This window comes from Mugil cephalus, chromosome 1, assembly GCF_022458985.1.
Source record: "Mugil cephalus isolate CIBA_MC_2020 chromosome 1, CIBA_Mcephalus_1.1, whole genome shotgun sequence".
Taxonomy (NCBI): domain Eukaryota; kingdom Metazoa; phylum Chordata; class Actinopteri; order Mugiliformes; family Mugilidae; genus Mugil; species Mugil cephalus.
In genome coordinates, this window is record NC_061770.1 from 40,310,128 (window position 1) to 40,327,384 (window position 17,257).

General features: G+C 45.0%; 2 protein-coding genes across 4 annotated transcripts in view; one reads left to right on the forward strand and one right to left on the reverse strand.

The window, feature by feature from the left end:
• The window catches only part of LOC125005809 (pyruvate carboxylase, mitochondrial-like), a 277,141-nt gene that overhangs the window by 150,193 nt on the left and 109,691 nt on the right, over window positions 1-17,257 (forward strand). The gene's annotated exons all lie outside the window — the stretch shown is intronic.
• LOC125005821 (leucine-rich repeat and fibronectin type-III domain-containing protein 4) overlaps window positions 12,841-17,257 on the reverse strand; it is a 38,450-nt gene continuing 34,033 nt past the window's right edge. Inside the window, exon 8 of the mRNA XM_047581439.1 lies at window positions 12,841-16,285. Coding sequence (XP_047437395.1) covers window positions 14,950-16,285 — 1,336 coding nt within the window. The 3' untranslated portion in view covers window positions 12,841-14,949. The remainder of the gene's footprint in view (window positions 16,286-17,257) is intronic.

Here is a 17,257-nt window from a genome sequence, read left to right on the forward strand (position 1 = left end):
ATTTAGTGTGGGCATGACGACTGGTTGTAAGTAATGCGAGGATATTTTGGACACAACCTTTGTTGAGAGAGTCAAAGGAGTTACTTGTTCTCTTGAAAACAGGCCAGTGGTTTAAATGACTTGGAAGACGTTTCCAAAACCACTCAGTAATCAGTGGGAAACGCAAAGTCGAATCAGTGAGGAAGTTGATGGAAATGCAAAGAACTGGATGTGAAAAGCAACACTGTGAGAAAAAAAAAGTAAGTGTTAATGACAGGAGGAAAACAAGGGAAAGAGTCCTTCGAGAGAGAGGGAGGGTGATGAAAGAGAGAGGTTAGTTTGGGAGTGAGCCTTGTGTTTTGGCCGCCCTAATGACTGACTGAGAACAAAAGTCTCCTCTCTAATTCTAATGACTTTAATTAGGGCTCGCCCTTAACCAGGTGTTTGGATCGGCTAATGTCTGGATTCATTAATTGTCAATTAAAAGAGAATCAGGCTCCCGCTCCCACTCCCAGCCCCCTCCGCCGCAAACATTACAAAGTAGAATAACTTGGTTTGTTGTGTTCGGTAGTTTAATGACGATCCGGGGCAATGACATAAGCCTGAGCGCTGGGGTTTAGCTAGATGGATTCAGGATACGCAACTTTATAGGGAAAATGGCATTTTCTTATCCGTGTTTTTTTTCTGTGATGAGATGAACGGGCAGTTTGCATTTCAATCTGCGATTGTGCCGCGTGAGGGAGGGGCCGAGTGAACGCAACAATGCATAAAAAGTGCTCATATCCGCAGAAAAGAAGGGGTAGGGAAGATTGCTGAGAGGAAGTGTCTTTCCACGTCTTTGTGTCCGCATGTGTGCAGGAGTGCGTGTTCCCGCAAAGAATAAAGAGATTGGTTTCATTTTGTGTAGAGGATGAATTTGAGCTTAATTCGCTGTGCCGCTGCTGAGAAAACAAAAGCTTTCAGCTCAGGAGAGGAAGCGCGAGGACGGGTGGGGGTGGTAACAATTGGGACTGGAGATGAGTGTTGTCTGCGGCCTGCGCCTCTTCTTCTTCGTTTCATTTACTTTAATTTCCTTTCGCTCTTCTCCTTCCATCCCCGATTGTTTTTATCTGACTTTTCCTGAGATGCTAAAATCTTCATGAGTGAATTAAATTATGGCAGGGCATTAAGTTTTAACTTGGCGTGGCTGCCGGTCTGACAGCCGAGGGTCATTTTTGGCGTGAATACGACAACAAACAATGATCCGCAGCTCAGCTGTCTGATCTGCAATTCATTAAAAGCTCAGGGCGCCGCTGCTCTGCGGTGTCAGAGATGAAGAAGGTGAAATATTCAAGATATTAATCAATTTTACAATAACAACATCCATCGTCAGACAGTATTAAAGATTAATAAAAGTCCCAGCAGCCATTAGTCACCCATTCTCCTCTAGTAATAATTCCATCTTATGTAACTTTACTGGCAAATTATCTTGTTGAAAAGCTCAGAGCTGCCAGACGACCTGATTCGGAGACGGAATAGCTTATATACCGATTAAGCATAACATTACGACCACCTGATTGGGGATGGCTGCTGGCATCATGCTACATGTCCAAGTAACATCCACATGAATGGCAGGTCCAAACGTTTCCCAGCAGAACATTGTGTTGTCACAGCACTGAATGGTCATTATGCCTCATTGTCGTATACTACTATAATAGTGACTGTGTTCATGCAGATAAAGCAGCTACGCAGTTAAACTGTCACCTTTCTGTCTTGTTCTTTTCCTAATGACTCATTGTTCCGTCAGTCGCTGCTTTATTTAAGCCTCATGTTACTATTCCCTTATTATTTGCTTGTTTTGATTTGTTTGCCCTCCCTCTCAATTATGATTAACAGTCTCTGCATTAACCTCCTTCTCCTTGATTGCTATGTATTTTTGTTACATATATATATATCAAAAAAGAAACATTTAACCTCTGTCCAAAAGCCTGCTTGTGTGTGGGAGTTTAGGAGTTCACCTCTGACGACCTTTGCGCATCGCACCTCTGTTTGAATAGCCACCTGTGCGTACGTGGCGTTTCCAGGGCCATGTCTTCCGAATGGCTCTACATTGTTTGACACATCCGCCTCTCAAGCATCTGTCCGTTCGTAAGGTTTCCGGCTTGTTCAGTAATGGTGGCGTCGAAAAGCAGCAGGCGCAAACCCCAAGTGGCCGGAAGGGACGGGTCTGTGGGCGTAAAACGGCGCTTGCGAGGTTCTAAAGGTGAAGCGTTTGTGTGTGTGTGTGGAACTTGTTGCAGGCTCTTTTCGGAATGAAACACCCTGCAGATGTTTGGTGACCCACGGTTCATGGCCGGTTGTACGCTGCTCTGTTAATTATGGAATTACTCGCAGTGCACCAGCAGGCGAGCAGGAATCTGGCTGTTTTACTTTAAAATACTCCTGCTGTACTGACAGTTGCACCACTGAAGAGAAAACAGGTTGGGATTAATCTCAAAGTTCATTTTGTTGTTTTTCCTGCTCTAGATCAGGATTAGGGTTTCTCCTTAGGGGCCACCCATTTAGAAATCTACCAGGCCTTTATTCTTTAAAATGCTGTAGGTAAATACGCGCCAACTGTCAACCAGAGAAGGCTTCCCTCTCCTAGAAAGCGCGAGCGTCCTTTACGGGATGTGACGCGTTATGTGTCTGAATAGAGGGGTTATCCATTGAACAGTCTGCAGAAAGCTGTGACATCTACTTTCTGTTACTCGATAAATATCTAATCGTATCTTGTACAAGCGATTGCGCACAATAGGACACTGATTAAACATCACCTTTTTCTGACCTTTACATGGATTTTAAACACTAATCAGCGGCTGCTCATGTAGGTGACTGACCTTGACCCTGACTGCTGTAAACGATGTTGCCCTCCTCATCGCATGCAATCCAGGCAGAACATAATATCCGAAACGGCTTCATTCATCTTTGATAAACCATAAAGCGAAGCCACCGATGTGAACAAAGTCTGTATTTGCAAACCTCAAACCAGTATTTGGCGTACTTCGCGGGCATTTCTTTCTCATATGAAGGACAAACTACATGCTTCAAATTTTTTCCCTCACAAAGATGTGCTTTGAAAATGTGCTGTGAGCAATGTGCCATTGTTTGAGATCTCCGCACGCAGCCGAACTATGAATTTTTCATGGAAATAATACATTTTCCGCAGCGTCTTTGCGCTGGTGGTGGGAAGCGATGGGACATTGTTAAAGCTTTACTGTTCCCCTTGTAGTCTCAATGCCGCGGATGTTTGACAGCACTTTGATCCTGAACAACCACGAGCTAAGCCGTGGCTTAAGATGCGGCAAGTGACAAAAATGCAACCCACATAGCTGCAGCTATAGTAAATACAGCCCTCACCTCCGGAGACATGTATGACAGTCTATTTTGTCAGAGGACAAGATTCAATTTCTGCGCTGCAGGAATAACAAAAATGCATTTGCTCCTTTGACAAGTCTTCGCCCCATGCATACACAAAGTTTCTTCGTTGAATAGTGTCTGTTGAAAAAGTTTTCTTGCACTGTACAATACAGAGGTCTTACATTTGTTCCGCACCGGGTATTCAGAGCTCACAGGTTTTGTTTTATTTACAACATTTTAACCTAACAGTTTTTCCTTGAGCAAAAAGATGATGCAACAAAATGTATTTTGCCTCAGGAAGTCTGTGCTGCAGGTGATTTTCTTTTTCCGGAAGATACACATCCACCTGCATGCCTAATAAACTGACGTACTGTTTCCCCTCTACGCCTTTGAAGCCTCAGAATCTCCATCTGCTCTATTTTTGTCCAACTTAATCTAAGGGGTTTACTAAACAATGCGCCAGTCTCTTAAACACCACCACAAGCAAAAACACTCTGAAAGTTTCAAAATAATAATCTTCCGCAGTGTTCAGCCTCTTGCCACGGTCAGATAAGGAGCAAGGTTAAGTTGCTTACTGGTGCTGTCAACTGAACAGCTAAAGAACCCTCTCTCAGCAGTTAGCCTCAGTTACGGCTCGGCTGGGATTCCCAGTGGCCGTTAAGCTGCGTTTCTTGAAGCCGGACTCTGGGACTTTCAAATATACATGAACGTTAATTTAAAGCATTTGCCAAACAAGTCCACACAATGCAGAATAAACATACGGGTGTCGGGTAGGTTTTAAATCTGCGGCCCATGGCAACATGACAGTAACATTCTGTGAATTCGTAGTTTATGTTGGTCGGGAAGAATTAAATATAATTTATCAAAGCATCTGAATAAATTTCCGTTGCTCCAAATGAATTGGTCACTAAGGGCCATGACACACCAAGCCACTGTTGGTCCATTAAATCCCCTCCCAGCTAACAGTAGTTTCCCCTTTTGAATTAGACATAGACAACACAGCCATCAAGTTATTTGAAGTCATGTCCATGTCCACATATACATACTCCACGTGCCTGGTGGTCGTTGGCTGTCCTCCTTTCAGTGGATTTCATTTGTTAAAGGGTGTTGACGGAGAACATGAACTGCAGATATACTTAGGCCAAATGCATAGAAATTGTTTGTGTAATTTCTTTCACTGCCAACAGGGGGAGATAAAAGTTCCACACTGTACCTTTAAACTGAACGGACGGCTAATTCCCCTTATCGTGCCTGAGGTAACAACAAATGGTTTGGTTAAAACAAATGCCATAAAAACAACATCCAATTTACTCTGAATCTAAAATTTGAATATTATAATAATAATAATAATAGGTGCTTGTCTTGGTTCTGAGTTGAGCATGCATGTTTGACAGTAATTTAGTCAGTTAAGCTTGTTCATGAAAATGTGATAAACACAGAGGTTATAAAAATACCACAGATTCGTCGCCCTTGTCCAAATAAGCAAATATTTAATAATCTTTATCTTTTTGTATTCTGTATTTCTCGTTCCAATGCAGCTTGGTCCCTAGAAAAAGAAAAAAAAAATAGGAGACAGAAAGCCTGAAAGATAACACCCCGCTGTATCTGTCTCTCTTAATCTGCCAGTCTCCTACACACATGTTCATACGCGAGGATCCCCTGCTGTCAGTGCCTCCAAAAAGAAGCCGTCGAATGTCTAGATAAGAAGAGTTACAAGACTTTGCTGCCTCCTTCTGATCATGAGTCTGAAGGGAGCCTGTGGGGATGATGAGTTGGAGGAGTAGGTGGTACCATCGCCGCATGGAGGACCAAAGAAGAGAGGACGAGGGAGTGCAAAATGATGAAAAGAGTGCAGGAAGTGCCTATTTTATTCCTGGGAAAAGTGTAGAAGTTATGGGCAGTGGGTAGGATATTGAAAGGGGGTAATGATGAGCAGCAGGCGTCCTGTGGTGAAGTAAGAGCAGGAGGAGGGGGAGGTAAAATCACGCCCGGGACCACAGGAGGAAAAAGAGAGAAGTCAGGTTGAGAATAGAAAACGCTGAGAAGATAGGCAACGTGAGTGATGGAAGGGGGGTAGGGGTTAAAAGGTAAGACGTTGTGGAGGAGACGGAAAGTTACTTGCTCGTGTTTTTAGAGAGAAGATGTCAAGTGCTCTGGCTTCATTGCGCTGAAGACACAAGTTAAACGAGGAAAGCTGGCACAGGTGAAAGAAATCCAAGAAGGAAACAGCTGCAGAAAGTGAGCGCTGAAGAAAATGGAGAAAGGCTCAGAAATCAGATAAAAGGCAAGATTTAGGCAGGATGACACTAGTAAGTGATGGAAAAAGGCGTAGTCTCTGTCTGCTGCACTAAAGTGATCTTGAAACTGCACCCTAAGAATGTTACAAAGCAGGCATCAAGTTCATATGCAAGCAACATCTAAATTGTCGCTTGCACTTATAATCTGAATTACAGGTTTAATTCAGGTGTGCAGCCCCTTTTAGGCTCTTTCAGTTCATTGTTTTGGTAGGGTCTCCCGGCTCACACTGTATTCAGTTATTTCCCTGTTGGAACTCTCAAACATTTTCAACAAAAAAAAACCCTGAATAATCCACTGCACTACCTGCTCATCATCAAACTGCAGACTTATTGGTGGATAGAAGGTTTTAAGCTACGTAGCTACCCTTGTGTCACTAGCTATCCTAGCTTTCCCACTCATGCTCTAATTCTTTTCCTCCTCAGAGTTAATGGCTTGGGGACAGGGTTACATGCCTTAATGAAACATTGGTGAAGGGAAGGGAGGCGCCCACTTGGAAATCCCACGCTGTTGGCTAGGCTAGTTAGCTGGTGTCTTCTTGTTGGTTGCTAGCTGGTAGCTGACTGCTAGCTAGCTAGGTGTTTCAGTTAGACTGGGCTTCTAAATGTGTAATAATTTATGCTAAGTGAATGCTACCCATTTGCTCAAACAAGCACACACACATTCATAGGAGCAATGTCTTGCTCAAGGACACTTTGACATGTGCTCCAAAACGCAGCCTTAAATTGTATGGTGTGTGCAAAGTCCAAGTGGTAACAATGATTAAAGAATGAAGTGCCTGTATTTCCGGGAAATATTCTTTCACCGCTTCCACCAGCCATGCAGCTGTGTGAACGACAAATCACACCATGTAGCTGAACTCGTAAAGCATTTACTGACACCACCTTGGTCGGGGGTCCCATTCCCTGTGTAGCTCAATAGCCAGGTTAGAAGGGTACGGTGACACCGATACTGCTGGAGGGCTCCTGCTCCGACTGGGCTCAAAAAACACACACTCCTAATGGTGCACGGCGCAGTGGATAAAACATCCAGGGGAAGTATGTTCTTTTCTTGAATGTCATTTTTTATTTTTTATTTTTTTCTCAGTTAACGCCAAGAAATGTGCAGCTTTGATCTGAGCTGGTCTGAATGAACAGGAGTATTTCTGCAGGAGCCCCAAAATGAACTCACTTGAGGTTTATATTGCCTTTTTTTTTATTGGGATGCAAATATCTTTTCAGAATAAGGTCTGATGCTTGAGTCTCCCATGTGTGTCTCACATCTCATGGTCGTATTCATTCAAATCTGTGTACTGTGTCCAATACTAATTACTATAAAACAATAATTAGACCTTGCCCCATGGGAATAAAATGTTTCATTGGTAGCCATTGGTAGTCCCATTAGTAAATGGCTTTTAGTTTTCAGCATGCGTTGGTGCTCAGCGAACAATTGGTTTGGGTCCTAACTGCTTCTGTTTAGTCATTATTTCTCACTACCTCTACACAGCTGGTGTTTGAGCCAAAGCAGCTGACGATTACATGGAGTCATGGCCGGTGTCTCTTAATAGCATGTTTTCTTAGTGGATGGGATAGTGCAGAGCTACTGTGTGACTAACAGTAATATAGAGTGTGAGTGGGGAAACAAGCTGCTAAATGCAACATGGAGTCAATTATCTGCATTTGTTGAACAAAATATCTCATTATCAAAATGGGATTAAAGGATTAAAAATGGAAATTTTCCATGCACTGTGAGTGTTTTGGGTCTAACAAATAATTCATGACATGTCCGTGTCACTTTGATTCATGACCGGCTTTTTATGGCTTTTCGGTGTCCTACAGTCAAAGCAAATAACAGCGGCGGTGAAGGACAAAACCTTAGAAATGGAGAGAATTCAAAAAGTGGAGGTGAAATGGGCTGGATATATTTGGGCGAAATAACAACGGAACAGAGATGATTTTTAATATTAATGCGCGGCTCGGTGGGTAGTTGGTCTGGTACTGTTATGATTTCCGAAATTATAAGACTCAAAGACTGAATGAGAAGGCCGGGCTGCCGGCAGAGAGTCGGGGAATATTTCGCCAAAGTTTAGAGAACAAGAAAAGAAATGAGTGAAAGACTGCTAAGGCGAACCGGCAAAACAATAAGAGATCAGAGCGGAGGAGCTCCGGAGAGCGGGGAGGTCAGAGAGAAGTGGAGATTAGCAGCGAATGTAGTGAACAAAGGACTGAATGAGAAGTCAGTGGAGGTGAAGGATAGCAAATTAGATAGAGAGCCAAATTAAAGATTGCGGAGAGACGGGGCAAGAGCACGGCACGAGGGGGGGGGAAGACAGGAAACCATGCATGAAGGTAACTGCTGGAGGAGGCTCAGTCTTATATTGGCTTAGAGCCTCTTGACTTTGAATGTGGCTTCCCGTATTTTGTCTTTCCTTGGATCTTATTTTATCTACCGTTCTTTTAAATTGGCTCTATGTATATATATATGTCTTGCTCTGTACGGTATGACAGCATCTGTCCCAACAATGACTAGGCAAATCATTACGCAAGTAATATCGTTGGTGTTTTACTTTTTCATTTCTTGGGTAAATGAAACATTGGAAAATGCCGATGACTCATCCTGCGCTTGGGGCCAGATCCCATTTCCCTCTGCGTCTCTCATTTACCAGCATGGGCTGTGCCTGTTCAGGTCTGACCAGTCAGAGCGCACCGGGCTCCCTGGCTCTTATTTTTTTTTTAGAGGAAAACATATAAATATACGCAGAACCAAATGGGACTTTGCTTGTTTCACGGGTGCTTTAAAGACCCTCTGTGAAGCACATCTAGTTAATTCTGCTTCCTCCCTGTAACTGGCGGTGTTGGTTTTTCCAGGTACCACATTCGCACCATCTCGCCCGCTTCCTCTCCAGTATCGAGGAAGGGATCAGATTCTTTGTAGAAACTATTTAGACAAGGCAAATTACTATTTTCCCCCTCTCCCGCGGCCAATCTATTCTCCTCTCCACTCCACCACATCTCTCATCTTTTCTTTGCTCTTTTATCCTGAATCAATCTTTTCATCGACTTCATCAGCCACGATCCTCCACCTCCCCAATTGCTCGGCGCTGTTTACCAGCTCTTACTCTGTCATTATCAATGCTGTGCTTAGTTTGTAGACAGTAATGCAGTAAAATACTGACACGCGGGAGAAGTTCGGCGTTAATCTTTTGCTTCCACTGATCCATGAAGATAAGACGTGTGTGCATAATTTGAGTCTTCTGAAATGATGGTAAAGGTGGTATTTATGTGAGAACGGTAACATAAAAGCAGTGCTTTGCTTTAGTATGCGTATTGCTGTAAATGAACCAACTTCGCATTCACTCCATCTCGCCGACAATTACTCCAAAAGTCATCACCTAGGGGAGCGGCCGTCACGTGACTTCTGCGGCTACTCCATCCTTGGAGGAATTATTTATTTCTTCTTGTCTTGAATGCATAAGTGGACGACCGCAGCCAGTAAATCCCTCCCTTGCTCCTCAGCTGCCACGGCAGCACTAGTTGAAGCCTGGAAACAATTAAAAGCAAATTAATTGGATGGCTAATCACGCCGGTCAGCCTGCTCCGCTTTGTCCTTTGTGTTTCCTTATGTTTGCGGGTAAACAGTTGTGCTAATATCTCCGGTCCAGACTGACTTCTTTGAAGGACGAACATGTTCCAGTATTCATCTGGATACAAGGATCACAGTGAAGCAAAGAGTTTTGGGAATGAACATGAGCGTAGCCGGTATTTACTAGCGGATGTGTGCAGCGCGTCACCCTCAGCAACTGAGCTAATTCACAGCGTTCCTCGCTAGCTGAGCCTTCGACATGTTTGCCGACAACGTATTTGAAGAGGAGGTATCTGAGAAGAACAGTGAAGTGAACATTTTTGCAGGCTGAGACAAGTAAAATAAATTCTGCTTCCTCCATGCCCTTTACATAACATTGCATTTCATCAGTGCATCCTTTTATCCAAACTAATGTGTGGCAGTAGCCATCAGAACGGCCGTTTTACTGATGTGTGACATGCGCAGATCGATGAAAACGTCACATGACCGATCAAAGATGGCGTCTCTCGTCTAATTAGCAGTAGTTGCTAATGTTTTTACAGTTGTATTATTAAGATTCGGAAAGTTTGTGTGTGTGTGTGGGAGGTATATCCATTTTTCTATTGCCGATCTTCAAGGTTCACCAGCTGTTTACGAGTTTGTTCCACGCTTCAGTCCATCCCGGCTTCAAATCATTTCTGATGGACCTTTTTAAACCTTTTTTTTCCTGCCGTCTTAGCGTGCGATAATGTCTAGTTCTTTCCGAGTTGTTATTAAAAACAAGCTCTTGGCGGCACGGCAGATCAGCAGAGGAAACGTCACTCAAATTTTCATTCGCTTTGGGTTCTAAACCGAGTGTGATCCGAATATTTGGCTCCACATAAACCCAGCTACTGTTTATTTCACGACTGCAGTCATTAATTGTTAGTGTATCTGCTCAACGTTCACCTGAATCTATATTTAGCGTCTAGTCAGAACATTAAATGTGACCAATTAAATCCTCTTTATTGTTCTGTGTATACCCACTAATGTATTAATCCCTACAAATTGGTCTTAATATTGTCTGATTATTTCGTTCACAATCCTAACGCAGTCCGTCTTCTGCTTGACTCGTCTCCCTGTGAGACCGCAGTTATTAAGTGTGTTTGATCCTCGGGCCAAGTTATGGATGTTTGAATCATCTTCTAAAGGAACCCAGGGATTATCTCTTGAACCTGAGGTCTGTTCGGCTGTTTTCCGCCTTGCATTTATAATGCCGCATCAAGGAATTTATTTAATAGGGGTTTAATTAATAATGTCAGGCTGCGCAGTGGTGACACACGCGCGTAGCAGCTGCACATGGAAACGTCACGGGCTTCCGGTCTTAATCGTGATGAGCTCAGCGTCGTCCGAAGATTTCTTCTCGTTTTCTTCCGAGGCTCAGCTCCGCTCGGGATGTCGGACAAGTAGCCCGACCAGAGTGTAACACAGGAGGCGCCGACTCCAGATGCGTCCTGAGTCAGCAGTTACTCGGCACGCTGCAGGGAGATGCATCATACCTTGATAATAACTGCAAATGTCAGAAGAAGTTTAGCTACGGGCAGACGCAGCCACTCAACACACACTCGCGCAAATATACGCACGCGTGCGTTAGAAGTCGATCTTGTGTGTGTTTGTTACTCAGCATTTTTTTTTTTTTTTTCTTAATTAGTCAAATTGGGCCAGGGCTTTGCCTTGGGTGAAGAAAGCGGAGGGAGTGCCGGTGTTCTGCACTGCGTTGTTCCTGGCCGTCACACATAGGCGCACCCATACGCATGCACACACACACACCGACTTGGCTCTTTGTCAGAGGTGGCATAGACTCAGCCTTGCTTTTAATGACCACTTATGAGTCTCCTATCCAATTCCTGTCTAAGCCTAACACGTGCACATACAGTCATATACCCCCACACATTGTCTCTCGTGACCTCAAATTAAAGCGCCGTGCACCACTCAGGCAGCGCCTGGCGTCTAAGGGTCTAGACCGAAGAGAAATGATTTGATCCCTTTGTGGTTTTTTAAAAAAATAAATAAAAAAAATTAAAATCTGTTGTGTGCTATGATGGTAAAAATAACACCAATCACACACGGTCTGATGACACTGTTAGGAAACAGGCACATGCAGCCATGGATATCCACAGGGGTGCACACAGACACACACAATACACACCGGCCTCCCCCTTCCTTCTCTTCTCTCCCTGTTTCCCTTGCTCATCATTGTCTATTTGTCTAAATCTAGGTACGTCAGCATTCTCGCATTCTTCTTTCTCTCTCTCTTTCTCTCTCTCTCTGCATCTTTCATTCTCTCCATCCCGGGCGTTTAGCAGCGTCTGCAGAGGGCTTAATAGGACGTGGAAACGTGACAGCGATGATGAAACGCAGAGGGAGTGAGGACCGAAGGGGAAATTTAAAAAAAAAAAAAAAACATAACAAAAATAACTAATTCAACGCTTTCTGACGTTTCACAGATACGAGGCTTAATTTTATTCATGTGCGAATTACTTTGATGTTCCGTGTGTGCGTAACCGGGCCGTTTGCAGCTCCGTGGCGGCCCCGCGTTTCCGGGTCCCACGCACCTCGCCGTCGACTTGTTCTCGGCGCATCCCAACTGGGACGGGAGCGGGAGGCGAACCCCGAGCGAGCGAGCGGGTGGGATTGCGTGTCCTAATCTAGCCTCGGAAACCATCAGGAGCCCCCCAGGAGCGACCTGATGAGTCAGTCAGGGAGTGGAGGTGTGGAGGGCTGCCGTCCCTTCACCTCCTGCCGCTCTGACCTGGATACTGTAAATGAACCGGTTTTAGTTGTAACCGTCCCAGTGCGCTGTTAACGTTTCTCGCTTATATGTGTAGAAGTTTAATTGGCGGTGCTCGGTTGCAGAAAGCTGCCAGCTCATATCATGTTCTGCTGCCAGATCGGCGTTAAACTCGGCTGCAGTCGGCAGTGGCAGGGTCGCGTAATGTGTTGCGTTAGAGCGCTTGAAACCGGCGGATGCGGCCGATACCAACAAAGCATCAGAATCAGGATCTGTTAGCCCGACAGCTTTTAGTTCCCGTTCTCTCCCTGTTTGTTGTCACTTCAGCTCTCCCTCCTGTTCTGTGTGTCATATCAAATCTGTTCTTTTGAATCTCGCGTTTATTACTGACTCTGCTGCCAGAGCTATTGATCTCCTCCCTCCCCTCAGTTTTGCGTCTCTTTTGTGCTCCGTTTGTTCACCTCCTGTTTTCGCTCTTGTCTCGAATGCCGTTTTAATTACCCCGTGAAGCGTTCCTTCACCCTCACCTCCTAATCAACTCCGCTGACTGACAAGTAAACAACTTAATTTTCCGCCGCACACTCGCACTAAAGCTTCTTTTACTCTGAAGTTTGCCTTGAGCTCTAAACATTTTCATCAAGACTGAATCATCACATTTCTCTCTGAATTCAAATTAAAGCAAAGCGCTGGCATTTTTTATTCATCTGGAGTTACTAAAAGATTTAAATATAGCACTTAGCGGACTTAAAACGTGGTCTTGCTGAGGCGCTAAGCTTTGTAAATTGTTTCCACGCATACACGATGTGTCCGCAGCGATAAATGCACGTAACTTACACTAATAAAGACACACACGTAAACATGACACTTGATCCCTCGTGTTAATGAGTCAGTCTCTGTTCCATACATGTAATTTTTATTATTTATATCAAGTCCAGAGAACAATATTGACTTTGGCAAAATGAAATAAAAACAGAAAGGAAACAACATTAATGGTTAAAAGTCATCATCATTATTATTATTATTATTAATGTAGTTGGCTCTGTTTTATAGGCATCTGTTAGCGCACGTGTGTGTGTGTTTTTTTGGGATGTATGTGCTTGGCAGTTAGTGTGTGTTTTGTGCCGTGTGCTTATTCTGTGTCTTTATTTTTCTGCCTAGTTATAATAAACATTGTTCTGTTCTAATCAGGAGGATTTTTTTTATTATTTTTTTTGTCTAAAACAAAATATCACACACTTTTTGCATTGGATCCTAACATTCCCCAGAAAACTTTGAAAAACAGAAACACGCGGTGCGACAAATAACATTATTTTTATATATATATATGTACTATATATATATATATATGTACTTTCAAGTTTTTTTCTTTTAATTTTTATCTCTCTTTGATAGAAGATTTAAGAGTCTCTCTGGTCTGTGCCGTTGGAGTCTTCCAAGATAGTGGATTCCATAGTGGTTCTGTTATTGTGAGTTTTTTTTTTTTTTTTTTTTTTTTTCCCAGCTTCTTTTCTGAAAACATTCACAGTTTGGATTTAATGAACTCATGTGGCACATAGAAGTCTGAAGTCACACAAAAGGAATCTGAAATGTCTGAGATTCCCCTCTCGACGCTTTCTGACCATGCTACATTGCTGAAAATAGTGATTCACTGGTCGTGGTGTAAAAAGGGGCCTTTTCACGCGCGCTTCGCTTTGAGACCACCTCCAATCTTAACATCTTTAGGTTTATTCTTTTTTACGGCATGTCCAGAAAGCACAAAACTATTTTTTAAACATGGATGGAGTCGGGTTCGCTGGATCGCCCCTCACAGACATTCATATACATGTGCGCGCACAAATACACACGGAGGCACACCTACACGCTCCTGACCCTGATCCATCGGTGCATGCACACTTATGCATCCATTAGCATTATTCATTTGTTCGGTCCATTATCCTCTGACGTTTGCATGTTCGCCACCCCTGTCTCCTCCATTTTGTAATCCATATTGACTCCGTTGTAATCCCAGTGTCTTTCTTTTAATAATGTCTGTGCTCCACTCGCTCTTTCCAGCCCGTATCGATTGATCATGTCAAATGCGCCCGGCTCTGTATTTATACTCCCATAATCCGCGAGCACAGCGAGCCAAAATCATTGTCCAGACGTAGAGGACACATAAAAGTCACATTCGTTGCTATTTGGAAAAAAAAAAAAAAAGAGTTTCAAGATGGCCGTCGGTGTCGGAGTCGAAATAACAAAGCAGGGCAACGCCATCCGGGCCCATTTCACTGTTGTATTGTTGGCAGGGAAGTGTTTTTTTTCTTCCCCCGCTATTACCAGTTGTGTTCCTGTTTTTGATCCTGTGTAAATCCTTATGGTAATACTTGGGCCGGGGTGTTAGCAAAAATGTGGCTCTATCAATGCAAAGGCTTTACTAAGATCCACGCTGAGCTCACACCATCTCCGTCTCTGCCTCACAACCTGACGCTCTACTGTTGTTGCCCCATCTTTGATTATGTTGCTCCCTCTTTCTCTAACTATATACCACTCGGATCATCTGTTCTCACAGTTGTCGCCTTCTTCGTCTTAGATTTTTGTTTTTGTCCTACTGCTTTCATTTGTATTAAGCATCGGTTATTTACTGAAAGACCTCAGCCTCAGAGTATTTAAAGACCACTGTTTTCTTCCCCCCTGCTCTCCATATTTTCTTGTCACAGCTCTTTCCTCGCTTATCTTACTGCCCATCTCTCTTCAGACCCGTAAGAGAGCCTCTTAAAAATCTTCACCTCAGTTCCAGGTGTGCTTTCCCCTCTTCTCTGCATTTTTCCGCGCGACCCTAACCCATGTGCAAATCAAGGAGCTGCAAAAGTGAGACCCTTCTTTATCTACAATCCCTTCATCTCCCCTTACTTTCTCCCTCATTTTCTCCAGACTCCACCTCTTTGGCCTTCTCAAATCAACATCCACTCACAGAACCCTTAATCCTTTTGCACTCTGCTCCACAACCCCTATACCACGCTTTCCTCCAGTTCTTCAGCGCTCCTTCCGTCCTTCCCTTTCTCCCTGGCCCTGTCTTTTACATTGCCAGCCTTCCCGGCAGTGAAGCCAGTGTTAGAGTTGGAGTTAGTAGTGTTATAAGCGTGGATGTATCCCCGTTGGAAATCGCAGGGACCGGCAAAGCTCCCGCCGCCCTCGCCGTCATCGCTGTTTGTTGAAGAAGTTGTGCTTGTCGTCGAGGCGCACTGCACCAGCATTCCGTGAAGCGACTGGCTCCGCCTTGTCCAGATCACGCTTAGCCGCTTGGCGTAACTGACTGCTCCATATCGCCTGGCAACTGTAGCTGCGGCATCAGTAGCTAGGGCAACAGAGGAGCCCATATCCAGCGAGTGCCGCCGTTTGCTAACAGTCCCACAGGCAGGACTTAGAGGGGATACTGGGCTCTGATAGGCCTGTGAGGAGTTCCATTTGTCCCTTCCTCTGGGTGTTATTCTCCAGTCCAACAGCTCCGAGTCTCTCAAGGGAGCAGCCAGGGAGAAACTGGCACGATTGGTCAGTTCTCGCTCCAGTCTAGGTTTTGGGCGCTCCCTGGAACGTGACTGGCGGGGCAGGGTGGATGGAGGAGAGGGGGAGTAGTAGAGCGGAGTTCTGTCGCTTTCCGGGGTGTACGGCGGCGCCTTCTCCAGCTTCCGCTGCCTCACCACCAAAGCCATCTCACTCCCTCCCCCTGTTGTTGTGGAAACAACCCCCCCGGCCGAAAGAAACTGCTCCAGGTTGACTTTAGGCTTTGGCCTTGGCTTTGGAGGCAGTTTTGGAGGCAGAGAAGAAGCAGAATCGGACGCTTCTTTCTCCTTGTCCTTGTCCTTCTCTTTCTCCTTCTCCCCCCCTCTCTTAGAAGGCATGCCATTTGGCAGGACCACCATCATCACGTCTCCGGAGCCATTTGATTGGTAGCACCCGCTGCCGTTTCCCCCTTTGTCCCTGCCCCCTACGCCTCCACCCTGACAACAGGCCCCTCCTCCCGCCTCAGTGTTGCCACTGTGGCAGATCATGTGGTCGCCGTGATTGCAAACGCGGTGGCGAACCATCAGCGCCACGGTGAACACGAGGAGGGTGACCACCACCACGCCACCAACCAGTATGGTGAGTGTGCCGCCCAGAAAGTGGGCCTGGAGGGAGCGGCATGCCGGGTAAACATCTTTGGTGGAGAACGTGGTGCAGCCCAGGACCTTCGTTGCGGCCAACGATGTGATTGTGTCGTCAAAAATGGCCAGCACGCACAGGTTATAGTCCACACCGGAAACCAGGTTCTTCAACAGGAAGCGGTCACTGGTCGATGGTAGTATTCTATAGAAACAAACAGAGAAAGGAATAGATTAGCTAAACAAGCGCAAGTGCCTCGTGAAATGTTCGATATCTGCGGTTACTTGAAGCCTCACCAGACACTGATTCTAGTGAAACCGAGGCTGAATATTGGAGAAGAAGGGGGAATGAAATGAGGGCTGGAAACAGCACAGGGGTGGATGCTTCAGTAGGAGGAGAGAGGGGAAAATGAGGCTATTGATGGAGAGCGCGCCCAGGAAACATAAAAAGAGAACCCTGTCTGCTCATTTGAGAAAGCAGTGGTGTGTACGAGTGCACGTGTACCCTTCCAGTCCCTGCGAGAAGCAAACGTCGAGCCATTTTGTGGTATCTGAAGACAGTGGCCATTTTAGGATTAACGCCCAAGGGCTAAACTTACAGTAAAGCCCAAACCATTTCCACATTTGATTGGAAGAATAATTAGGAAGCACTTTAAATGACTGCAAGCAAAAAAAACAAAACAAGTGTTGTCTGTTTGATTGCGAATGTGTTGTGTGTGTCTGTAGCGAGTGTTTGCGTGGGATAATAAAGAGAGAAGTGCTTTGAACGTGTCCTCATTTTAAGTGCAGCCGTTCGAGCTAACAAATGGGCGAGAGGTGAACAATAGAGAAAGAGGGCGAGGGGGAAACAATGGAGGAAAGGTTGCGGTGAGAACGGGAGCTTTGCATAAGTTTTAGGTGCTTGTCTCAGTGCGGCGTCCATGTCCGTGCATAGTCATGTGTTTGTATTTATGCCGTCGTGGAGTACGTATCAGCGTATTTTCACGCCGGCGGGTTTGTGTGTGTGTGACACGCGAGGATAGAAGTGTGTGTGTGGGAGACTGGAGCACGCCTCAAGTGTCTGTCGCTGACGGTTACGACTTTGCCCTCTGCTGCTCCAACCCCTTTTGTGTGGGCGCGTTCGCTAACACGAATATTTTGTCAGTGATTCCTTTTTTTTTTTTTTTTCCAATCCTGT